The sequence below is a fragment of the Anabrus simplex genome, chromosome 8 (genome assembly GCF_040414725.1).
Source record: "Anabrus simplex isolate iqAnaSimp1 chromosome 8, ASM4041472v1, whole genome shotgun sequence".
Classification (NCBI taxonomy): Eukaryota; Metazoa; Arthropoda; class Insecta; order Orthoptera; family Tettigoniidae; genus Anabrus; species Anabrus simplex.
Genome location: NC_090272.1, coordinates 130,250,090 through 130,263,093, shown reverse-complemented (window position 1 = coordinate 130,263,093; position 13,004 = coordinate 130,250,090). Strand labels below are relative to the sequence as shown.

At 40.4% G+C, this 13,004-nt stretch overlaps 1 protein-coding gene across 3 annotated transcripts in view; it reads right to left on the bottom strand.

Annotated features, from left to right (window-relative positions):
- Positions 1 to 13,004, bottom strand: part of LOC136878887 (zinc finger protein on ecdysone puffs) — a 298,143-nt gene that overhangs the window by 33,806 nt on the left and 251,333 nt on the right. For all 3 annotated transcript variants that reach the window (XM_067152463.2, XM_067152465.2, XM_068228848.1), the window contains one exon: positions 3,160 to 3,252. In XM_067152463.2, the coding sequence (XP_067008564.2) occupies positions 3,160 to 3,252 (93 nt within the window). The remainder of the gene's footprint in view (positions 1 to 3,159; positions 3,253 to 13,004) is intronic.

Here is a 13,004-nt window from a genome sequence, read left to right as displayed (position 1 = left end):
TTTCATATATGACTCTCTTACATTTTGTTGGTATTTTCTTGTTCCATATTATGTCTATTTTGTAAAAGTTGCTACCTGCCTGAATTCTGTGGGAAATTTCGTTATCTATAGAACCAGTATCAGAGATAACGCTTCCAAGATATTTGAACTGATGGTTCACCTGTAGCTGTTTCCCCTCCATTTCAATGTGTCCCATTGGTTGCCCGTATCTCTTCATGACCATAAAATCACTTTTCTCTTGGCTGAAGATGAATCCAAATTCTTTAGCAGATTCTGCCCAGGAATTAATTTGTCCTTGAAGATCATCTTTAGAGTCTCCCCAGAAGCATATATCATCCGCGAACAATGTAACTTTCATTTTCTTACCTCCAATGGTTTGGTTGAACTTTTCTCTGGATCACGTTCATCACAGTGATGAAAAGAAGAGGAGACAGAACACCACCCTGACTGAACCCAGATTTTATATCAAAGGTTTCAGTCATTCCTACACGTGTTTTGACTTTACTTCGGGTATCTTCATACAAATTCTTGATCCGGTGTATCATGTCATCCTGTATTCCAATTTTCTTCAGTGCTTCCCACACCTTCTCTCTATTCACTGCATCAAATGCTTTCTTGATATCCAGAAAGGCTAACCACAAATCTCCGTTGTGTTCAAAGTATTTTTCCATTAACTGACGGACTGTAAAGATTAAATCAGTTGATCTCCCCTTCCTGAATCCATACTGTTCTTCGAAGAGGTTCTCTTCAATAAGGGGTCTGATTTTACGCTCTATAATTCTTTCATAAAGTTTACCAACTTGAGATGTTAAAGTGATGCCTCTATACTTGGAACATTTCTTTCTGTCTCCTTTCTTGAAGACTGGAATTATGATGCCTGTTTTCCAATCGACTGGTATGTCCCCTTCTTTTCAGATCTTACGAAAGAGTCTGTAGATCCAATGTTTTCCAGAAATGCCCATTGCCTTGATCATTTCTCCATTAATTTCATCAGCCCCTGCTGGTTTTCCAGTTTTGATGTATTTCCAGGCATATTCTACATCATTCCATGTTAATTCTAACCTGTTGTCAGAGGCAGACTTGCAGGAGGTAGTACCGGTACTGTCTTTTTGAGTAGACTGCATGCAATTCACATTTAGTAATTCATCAAAGTAAGTCTTCCAAGTCTCTGATATAATAATATTAATTTATTATAGCTGATGATGTCCCTTACGTGACGAAACATGCACTATATAATAAATTATATTGTTTATAATATTTACGTTTATCTTAAATATTCTCTATTGAATATAAATTAATGTTGTTTTATGCATCAACAATGGGGGTACAGTGGCACAGTTCCTCAACATCAGAAGAGACATGAGGCGCAAGTGCAATTACGTGTAATACTTTACGAGATGTGTTAGAAATCACCAAGTTAGCTATGTAAGATAACACAGTCCTTAGCAGAAATTTTAGATGAAATCGAACATTAACACTAGAATGTTCGGTGTCTCATTCACTTGTATCAGGAATTCTGAGAGTACATGGGAATTGTTTAATACTCTATCACGCACAGCACGTTCTACCTGTATTACTTGCTTTGAACATTGTTGGTCGCCTCGATTTAGTTTTCATACTAACAGCCGGGCATTGAAAATGAAAATCTTTCCTGAAAACTAGTCACAAAATTCAAATTAGTTACGTGAACAACAAATTTTCGCCACGCACATAACCTTTTTTCTAAGATTAGTATGGACTTACCCTCATCATGATATAACTGCATTTTTTCTCCAACTGGAACTTGCATACTTCCGTGAACTTCCATACTTCATACTTTGCATGAACTCTACTCTATTCATCTTCACCATCTTCGATAAACTAACTTCCTTTTTGCCGGCTGACGTCACGTGACCGCCTCGTTTATTCGCGCATGCTTCACTAATCTCTGGAATCTTCCAGATTTATTTCTCATTCTACTCCACACTATAAATACTTGGCCTTCCTCTGGAAATATTGAGATGGACTTAGGCCTGTGTGGAGGGAGCAACATCCTACATCAACTTCGTCCTTATTTACATGTGCCCAGATGTCTTTATTTGCGAGCAGTTCAATTTGCTTCATGATGAGGTATGACAAACTGATTTCTTTACTGTAAATATTTTTAATTGCATTGGGACAGACTTTCCCTGCAAAATTAAACTGGGAGCATGGCATTTCCAGGACGAAATTTCACTTGCCCCTTTGTATTTAAAACCTTTCATTGACGAGCTTCGTAACAACTTTCTTTTGAAGTGTGCGTGTGGTGTATTGGCAACTGTGCGACTTCTACTGTATACACACTTCTATTCGTTCAGTGCTTCGGGATATTGTGAAAACTGGTTTAATGGAACTACATTGTGGTTATTTGGTTGTAGAACTAGGTCACCTAGTGTTAATCTGTGTGATAACGGAAGTGGTGGTGACCTACATATAGTATTTGCATTTTGCTCAGATAATTTTTCTGCTGGTATACTTGAATTTGCTAACTGAACATCTTCCTTTTCTTGTCGTTCTGGGTTTCTCTTTTTATTGCAGTATTCATCCTTTCCTTGTTTGTCCCTTTCCTTTCCTGTGGCATTCTTTCTCTTGGATATCTTATCTCTTTTTTTTTATATAATGTATTTGTAATCCGTGTAAGTGGTTGGGAAAATATTATATTTGTATAGTCCTCCTTTCATGTAAATTGTCAGAGGTTTGATTTATTATTTCAATATATATATATATTCATTTCAAAATTTTATATTGGTTTCTGATCTATTTTCACTTATGTGCCTTATTCCTCCTTACATTTTTCTTTAACTTTCCAGGTTATGTAGCATCCTTTCCTTTGCCCAATATCTTGTTACTCAGCAATGCTTGTTTGAGATTTTTAAGACCACGGCCTCCATTCTTAATTAGATAGTTACTTCATTGCATAAATCGTACTACATGGGGGGAAACTATTCTTAGATTTTCCCTTAGCACTATTTTACATAATATATGTATATTACTCCCATGGGCCCAGTTACAAGAGTTGTTACATTTTACAACACTCCCAAAATCCACCAACCTCACCTGACAGCATCACAAGGTTAGGCATTCATACAAGAAGTTGAGGCTACAATTAATATATAAGATTATCCTGCTTTTTGAACTCACCAAGGTTTTCGGCCTTTTTCTTCTTTTCCTCTCCCTCCTTCTTCTCCTTCTCACCTTTACCCTCTTCCTGTTCTTCACCATCCTCTCCAGTATCTGGAACAAACGATTTAATGAGTAATATAGCAACATACTAGCAAGTTAACAAACTGGAACAATACAGTTGACATCAAGTGTAATGAGGCGTCTTCAAGGCTTTTGCCTAATTAGCTATTTACTTCACATTTCTGATGATCTATTTTGTTTTTCATTGGCTTAATGCTGGTAACAGAATTATATCAAGCTTCTCAAACCTGTCTCTTTTTAAATTAAAAAAACAAAACAAAATACACCACTGTTCAACATGATCTCTATTCTATTTGGAGATTATGCAGCTAGCCATTTCAGACAGACAATCATGTTGGATAGCGTGACATAAGTGTATACAACAAAGTCTCTTGGAACTTCTTTGCTCGAAGTCATGGGACGCGACTTGTGGACAAGATTTTCAAGGAAGTAAAGAATTCAGTATGTACTCAAGTTAAACGGAGGTAAAATCAGGTTCTGACTATAACTGTGGTATCCCATAGGGGTTGGGGAGAAGGATAATAGAGAAGGGAAGAAATTAGAGCTGTGAATTGTTTAAAATAGGGTGTGAAACAAAATACCTCTTGAAAAAAAAAAAAAAAAGAAAAAAAAAGAAAAAACCGTGGCAAGATATTTAACGAATGCATTAATATTTAAAAAAATACAGAAGTATCAGAGTTCTTTAACGGCAAATGTCATAAACCACCAATAATTCCTTCCTATTATAGATGAACAGAAATCTATGTTAAAGTTGATTATTCCCAGTACTTACGATTTATGGAATCTCATGGACTGCAAAACAATGGAAATCGTGATTCATCTGATCACAACTCTAGAAAATTACTATGAGTGTTGCTGCAATACAATGGAAAAACATAAGTTAATCTATGCAGGGAAAATTACCGCATTCGCCACATAGTCGTCGCTTATGGCCAATTCATCAACACAGTCACAGTTGTGAGATGGTTACAACATATAAATAAAACCGGCACAAGCATGATGTATTCCCAGTTTGCAAACATTGGTCGATTGGTATCCGAACACGCAGACGAGGTGCAACAAAATGACCAACTGAGAATCTAATTCTCAAAGAAGAAAGTTATTATTTGCTCTTATCAATGGTAAACATCAGAATGAAAGTTCTTATCTCACAACATCGTCACATTCTTGTGGTCTGGTATTTATTATTTATTTATCATATGTCATATATACAGCGTGAAGCGAAATTCGCGCACTCGCAATAAAACGTGTTCGAGGCTTACATCAACGTAGTGGCTCGTACACTTGGTATACTTGCACCCTAGCTTGGGAATGACTGATTTAAGGTTTCTTTTCCTGTAAGTTTCCATCAAGATATTGTGTAAGAAGTTACATTGTATTTATCAACACATTTAGGATCCACATTCAAATACATACTTTTCCACGGTCATTGAAAGTCACTCAAACACTTTTTAAACACGCTTCGTACTTCATTCTTCACGAATATGAAGAGTTTATTGATCATACCTGTGCATAGCTAGGGGCGTTACTGCATATAATGTACGTTTTCTACAATTTGTTTTACGTCGCACCGATGATGGGATAGGTTTAGGAGTGGGATGAAGCGACCGTGGCCTTAATTAAGGTACAGTCCAACATTTGCAAGGTGTGAAAATGGGAAACCACGGTGTTGAACGCCATGTGTTTTCTTTCGTCAGAGGTCAGCACAATCAGACTGCTACAGCCCCAGTGGAAGGGGGACAGAGTCACGCACCTCACCGGCGTCAGTGAGTTCAGAGACTTGGACGAGCGTGGGTAACAGTATTGTGTTTGTGCGCTACAACATGGACCACAGCGTCCTAATGTATATTTTGTACAGTGTAAATAGTTTTGTGAATAAATGAAGTATGTAATGTACATTATGTTGGCCTTCCCTTTGCACTTAATGAAGTACATTTCGTGGACTGTGGGAAGAGCTAAGCCTCGTTCAACACGAGTAAGCAACTCTAAAACGAGACCGAACATTTTGGTCCTCCGGGCCGCATGTGATTCAGTGACGATATTACATCTCATAATCTGCGCATTTAGGTCTATTAGTGATAACAGTTTATTTACAAGTGTTTACATTTGTGAAGTACGAATGTGTTCGTTTTACCGCCAAACTTACAACCACCCACGTGCTAAGTACTGCGCAGTAAGGTACAAATGAGTGACTTCAACTAACGTGCCGTGTATGTGATTCACAACCATTTTGTACATGAAATACTGTGACTTGTGATGTGATTAACTGAGTTCTAATACAGTTCTCATTCATTTTAAACTTCGAGATTGGAGCGTGTGTTGCCGCCATCTTGCGCAGACGAATACAGTCTTGCCAACCCAATTGATGGAAAGTCCAAGGAGTAGTAATCCAGATCCGTAGCAGTAGTTCGAGAAGTGACCACCAGAGTGCAACCCACCCGCGCAGTGCCCTTTGGTTTTTAGCCCTGCTGTGGAAGGATACATTCTCCTGATCTGTAAGTAATCTGGCATTCCCAGTCCTTTATAACATATCCATTATTTCTTGTTATCCTTCACCATGGATCCTGTCCAGCAAAAAGGTCTCATAAAAAAGAGAGCAGTTATTAAGTCTCGTATAAAATGTATAGCTAGTTTTGTCAGTACATTTAATGAAGGCTCAAATCTGAATGATATTCGAGTTAGGCAAAGGCTGCTGTGTTCTAGTAAGGAGGAATACAACGATGTTCAAACCCAGTTAGAAATTAGCGATACCGAAGAAGTTCATGATGCAGATAGGGAATCCACTGAAGAAATCATCCTAGAAATAGAATCTAAGATGGAAACTGTTGAATGCAAATTCAAATGCAACTTCCCCCGCAACATCTAGTTCTTCAAATACCAGTAGCATACACGAAATAAGACTCCCTACAATTTCACTGCCAAAATTTACAGGAATTATTTCTGAATTTATTCATTTTCGAGATACCTTCCAGAGCCTAGTAATTAATAATCATGCCTTAACAGACATACAGAGGTACTATTACCTACTATCATGCTTATCGGGAGAACCTCATAAATTAATTTAAAGCTAGCCTGTCACTGAAAGCAATTTCAAGGTAGCCTGGGAATTAATCTTTCAGAGATATAATAACCCCAAATTGATTGTAGACCTACACATTAAGCAACTGCTAGATCTTCCGTCAGTTAAAACAGAGTCAGCGAAGGACTTAAGAGTGTTGCTAAATCAACTGCTGAGCAACCTGAGTGCTATTGAAGTAATGGAAATATATGTGCCTCTGTATGAAATTTTGTTATCTCGCTTAGTGCCAGATCGAATCAGCCTCGGTCTAAGAAAACAGTGGGAAGTTAAATCTTCAGATAAGAAGTTCCCTCGCTTGAAGGATTTAGTAGCTTTCTTGGAGAATAGTTGTCAAACTCTGGAGCTAATCAACCCCGAAAAACCCCAAAGCGACCAGCAACAGGTCGTATCCAAACATGGTGGTGATAAGAGCAGTAAGAAGTCCTTTGTCACAACAGCAACTCATTGTGAGTTTTGTAAGGCTTCTTACACCCTAACAAAATGCCCTAAGTTTCGTGAAGCCAGCGTTGGAAATAGAATAGATTTCACCAAGAAGTGTAAACTTTGCTTTAACTGTCTGGGTGCTAATCATACTTTAAAGGAGTGTAGTTCAGGAAATTGTCGAATCTGCAATACCAGACATCATACTCTGTTGCACAAGGATCCTACAATGCACATCCTACAATGCTTCTACTACATCAGAAACCAACCGGACTCAGCAGCAAACCTACTGTGCTGTGAAGAGCAACTATACTCATGTAGAAGTTCTATTGTCAACAGCTCTCGTAGTGGTCACAGACAAACGTGGGAATGTACATCAGTGCCGAGCTCTACTGGATAGTGCATCTCAAATGCATTTCATGTCCAGGCGTTTGGCAGATCGCTTAGGGATTGAACTGAGTCGGCACTCAATGCCTATAAGGGGAATTAGTGATACTAAGGCAACTGAATCATCACATATTTGTTAAATCCAAGTTACATTTAGGGTCACAGACTACACTACCCCTATTGTTAGTGCTGTACTTCCTCGCATAACTGGTCAGCTCCCTACAGTACAGCTTGACACGTCTGACTGTCAGCTACCACAGGACATTTCCTTGGCGGATCCTCAATTTAGTACACCAGGTGAAGTTGATTTACTACTGGGGGCTTCTGTGTTTTTTGACATACTGCGTCGTGGTCAACTCACGAGAGAAAATAATCTTGTACTACATGACACTGAATTTGGTTGGATCTTATCAGGCAAGATACCACCACACTCTCTCAAGTCTACCAGCAAGAAAGTAATGTCTTGTCTTGTGCGCGGCAATGAACTGCACGTACAGGTCGAACGATTTTGGCAACAAGAGGAAGTAAAGACGTCTCCCCCGCGTTCTAAGGAAGAAAGTCAGTGCGAAGAACACTTTGTGAACAACACTACTAGGGACAGCACCGGAAGATATGTTGTAAGACTGCCTATTAAACCACACCATGAGGAACTTGGGGATTCATTTAAATACGGCACTCGTTGCCTAAGTCAAATTGAACAGCGGTTACATCGTCAACCAGACTTGAAGAAGGACTATGTTGAGTTCATGACAGAATATGCTGATCATCACATGGAACTTGTGACAACGCAAACCAATAAGACAACATATTACTTGCCACATCATGCTGTAATTAAGCAGTCCAGCACTACCACTAAGGTCAGAGTCGTCTTCAACGCCTCTGCCAAAATTACTAGTAACTACTCACTGAACGATATCTTGATGGTTGGACCTACGGTGCAAGAAGACTTGTATTCTATCATCTTGAGATTTAGAACACATAAGTATGCCTTCACTGCAGATGTTACAAAAATGTACAGGCAAATTCTAGTTCATCCTGATGACCAAGATCTGCAACGCATTGTATGGCGTTCATCTCCGAATGAACCTATCCAGATTTATCGACTTTCCACTGTAACTTATGGTACCTCAGCGGCACCCTTTTTAGCCACGAGATGCCTGGTACAACTTGGCAACGATGGTGCACTGCAATACCCAAGAGCGTCGGAGACATTACGAAGAGACTTCTGTGTTGATGATGTTCTGAGTGGAGCAGATACCATTGAAGATGCACTCAGTCTGCAACAAGAGCTGATCGAACTACTCAGTAGCGCAGGCTTTCCTCTTCGTAAATGGTGTGCTAACCATCCTACTCTTTTAGAGCACATACCTCTTGAGCACCAAGAATCACAACTGCCCTAGAGTCTGGATGACAAGGAAGAGGGTACCATTAAGGCCTTGGGACTACTGCGGCATCCTCTAAAGGACATCTTCCAGTTTGTAGCTACCAGTCACACCCAGAAGACCACAACCTGGACAAAACGTAGTGTGTTATCCTGCATTTCATCCATTTTTGATCCTTTGGGCCTCTTAGGTCCAGTAATAATAAAATGTAAAATTTTCTTGCAACATTTATGGCAGGCGAAAGTGGACTGGGATCAGAGTTTGCCTCCTGAGCTATTAACTACTTGGGAACAGTTTCATGCATATTTGCCATCACTCAACGACATTCGCATCCCTCGAAGAGTGACGGGAGACGGACAGATTAAACAATATGAGTTACACGGATTCTCTGATGCTTCAGAAAGGGCCTTTGGAGCATCTGTTTACCTACGGAGTATAGATGTCAAGGATAATGTAACAGTAGTGCTGTTAAGCTTCAAATCCAGAGTAGCACCACTGAAACAGATTTCCCTCCCTAGACTTGAACTATGTGGTGCATTACTCCTTGTAAAATTAATGGATAAGGTTAAAACTGCACTTAACCTCAAAATTGAACAAAACTACTATTGGACTGATTCTACCACAGTACTAGCATGGCTTGCAGGAGAGCCCGCATCTTGGAAAACGTTTGTTGGTAACCGAGTGTCTGAGATACAACAACTTTCATCTGTAGAACAGTGGAACCATGTGACGTCACAGGACAATCCAGCCGACATCATTTCGAGAGGGACTGAACCACATCTTCTTCAAGACAATCTGTTATGGTGGGCGGGACCATCCTGGCTCTACCAGCCACCGTCAACCTGGCCTGTCAGCGACATGAAGAAAACTTCCGAACTCACTGATGTACCAGAGCAACGGAAACCAGCTGTTTGCTTACTTGATGTCAGTCATTTCCTTGAAGACTTAGTACAACGCTTTTCTTCTTGGTCACGGCTGGTGAGAGTCATGGCCTTCATACTGAGATACATAAACAACCTCAGGCTTGCTGCTTCAAGGAGACAGGTCTGACTGTAATAGAACTTCAAGAGGCATCGCACAGGATCATTCGTACTGCCCAAGAACGAGAATATGGTAAGGAGCTTCAAGATCTGCGACTTGGCAGACCGATCGCAAAGGACAGCAAGTTGAAGTCTCTTCATCCCTTTGTAGATGCAAACCAGATGCTTAGGGTGGGCGGCAGATTGGAACAATCGCAAGCTCCGTACAGCCAGAAACATCCCATCATCCTACCACCTAATCATCATGTGACTAGGTTGTTAGTAATGTGTGAGCAAATGCGACTTCTGCATGCTGGACCCCAACTTTTGCTTGCAACCATTAGACAACGATATTGGATACCTAATGGTAAGTCTGTCATTAGGCACATAACACACAAGTGTCTCCCTTGCTACAAGTTGAAGGCAAGTACATCAACTCAACTCATGGGCCAGCTCCCACACCACAGGGTAGAACCCAACAGACCAATTTTGAACTGCGGAGTTGACTATGGGGGTTCACTTTACATTAAGCAAGGGACTCGTAAGAGCAAAACAAAGCTAAAATGTTATATTGCAATATTCATCTGCATGGCTACCAAGGCGATCCATCTTGAACTTGTCTATGACCTGTCTACTGATGCGTTCGTAGCTGCTCTGCGTAGATTTACATCGCGTTGGGGTATCTGCCAGAATATCTACAGCGACAATGGAAGTACCTTCGTGGGAGCAAGAAACAAGCTACGGGAGCTTCACACCCTTTTCAGATCTCAAGTACATCAGAGGAAGGTGTATGACTTCACATCTCAATGTGGAATCCAGTGGCATTTTATTCCACCGCATGCCCCTAATTTTGGTGGGCTGTGGGAGGATGGCATAAAGTCTACTAAGTCCCATTTGAAGAAGGTTGCAGGAAATCTTGTACTGACTTTTGAAGAAATGTCTACGTTGTTAGTTCAGATTGAGGCATGCCTGAATTCGAGACCAATAACCAAATTGTCTTATAATCCTGATGACTATTCATTCCTGACTCCCGGTCACTTCCTGATTGGAGAACCTCTCACAACCATCCCAGAGCCAGATTTACTTACAGTTTCAGGTTCTCGTCTGTCCAGGTGGCAACTACTTCAGCGTTGCAGACAGTACTTCTGGAAGCGATGGTTAAGGGACTATCTATGTCAACTCCAGCAGCGGACTAAGTGGTCAGCAGGAAGGGTCAACCTTCAACCCAGAACTCTGGTTCTTCTCAAGGAAGACAACTTGCCACGTCTCGTGTGGCAGACAGGGATCGTGGTAGATACGCACGCAGGTGCTGACGGCTTGGTGCGAGTTGCCACTATTCGTACGCCCAAGGGGACCTTCAAACGGCCAATTGCAAAACTTTGTGTCTTCCCAGAAGAGGTTGAAACTGTATATAGTGAAAAAGTGTAATTAGTGAAAAGGTGTAATCTTTTATGTGCTAAAACTTTGGTTTTTTTCAGTTGACTTTTTCAGTGTGAGTGCTAATTTTTATTGTTCTTAATAATATTTATGTTTGTAATTTATATATAAATTAGGTGGGCGGTATGTTGAACGCTATGTGTTTTCTTTCGTCAGAGGTCAGCACAATCAGACTGCTACAGCCCCAGTGGAAGGGGGACAGAGTCACGCGCCTCACCGGCGTCAGTGAGTTCAGAGACTTGGACGAGCGCGGGTAACAGTATTGTGTTTGTGCGCTACAACATGGACCACAGCGTCCTAATGTATATTTAGTACAGTGTAGATAGATTTGTGAATAAATGAAGTATGTAATGTACATTATGTTGGCCATCCCTTTGCACTTAATGAAGTACATTTCGTGGACTGTGGGAAGAGCTAGGCCTCGTTCAACACGAGTAAGCAACTATAAAACGAGACCGAACACACGGAAAATGATATTCAGGGTTGCCGACAGTGGGGCTTGAACCCACTATATCCGGATGTAAGCTCACATCCGCGCGCCCCTAACTGCACGGCCAACTCAGCCGGTATATAATATACAACCAATACAGAGGTGTGCAAATTATTATGGTAAAACACTTTGGTCTACTCTTTCTTCTCACTAGTAACTCTTAAGACAATTTCTTGGTTGACTCATTAGTCATGACACATAATATGTATGCAGGGATACTATGCAGCAAATATATTACTTTTTATAACAATATTGGGTGCAAATGGTGGCAACACTGACTTGAACTGGAATTATTGACCATCTGTTGTGCTTCCATGTTACAGTGTGTTGCTTACATAAAGTTTGTGAAGGTATCTGATCTTTTATTGTTCAGTTTGAGTTGTGATATGCATAATATGATGTTATTTGGTTATGTTAGACTGTTTTGTTATAGTTTATGGTATTTCTTTTGCAGCAATTTTATTTTGAACTTGGATTCTTTGAAGTGTACTAAATTTTTAGGTTATGGGGCGTAAGAAGGACCTCTCACCAAGAAAAATAGGTATTGCAAGGACCTTACTGCAAGAGGGGTGTTATACACAGCAGCAGGTAGCTGAAAGACTCTGTATTTCTAAACAGGCCGTGAGTAATATCAAGAAAAGTGATGACGGTGGTTGTGTATACCAGCAAAGTCGTGTTGGGAAATGTGGCAGAAAGCCAAAACTAACACCAAGATCCAAAAGGAAACTCAAGAATCTTGCAATATCTAACCAGAAAGCAACTACCAGGGATCTGTCTGTGAAGATGGAAGAGAGTGGGGTACAGATATCTCCTTCAACAGTCAAAAGACAACTTTGCCTTTCAGGTTTAAAGGCAAGGAGACCAAGAAGAAAAGCCAAGATCACCCCAACAATAGCAGCTAAGACTTCAGTGGGCAAATTCCTTAACCCTTAGCACTCACGCGGCGGGCCATGCCCGACAACGAGAATACCCCGCATAGGTCCTATGTCGGGCAATGCCCGACATGACATCGTTCCCTATATAACTCCTTTGAGGGGTTACGCGTGCATGAATTACAGGTACAGTAAGGTACTGCAAACCTTCGACGAAAATTTGAAGCCATGTATAGCTATAATCTCTTTGAAAACAAGGTTTGGTCAGATCTTTGCAGACCATGTGTGTTTGTAAACAAACATTGCTTAGCAAAATGGCATCGTTCGAGCAGCGCGAGAAAGAAATCGCCAGACTTTTAGGTGAAAGTGACGTTGATTTCAGCGATAGTGGGAGTGATTTTCAATTAAATGGTGAGAAAGATATTGCGGAATGAGATTGTGTTGGTGAGTTTAGTGATAAAAATCCCGATAATGAGAAAATTATGCTGAATGATAATACTGGTACCTCTTCTGATGGATGGAGGAAATACCGTGACACTGACTTGGATTTCAAAAGCTCATTAACAGGTACGTCAGGTTATAAACAACCGCATGGTTGAATGAACTTACCTTTTTCCAATTATTACCTTTGACTAATGAGTAGACCTGGGATTTTAAGGCAAATGCCTATTTCGTTCCTTACGAAATAACATGATT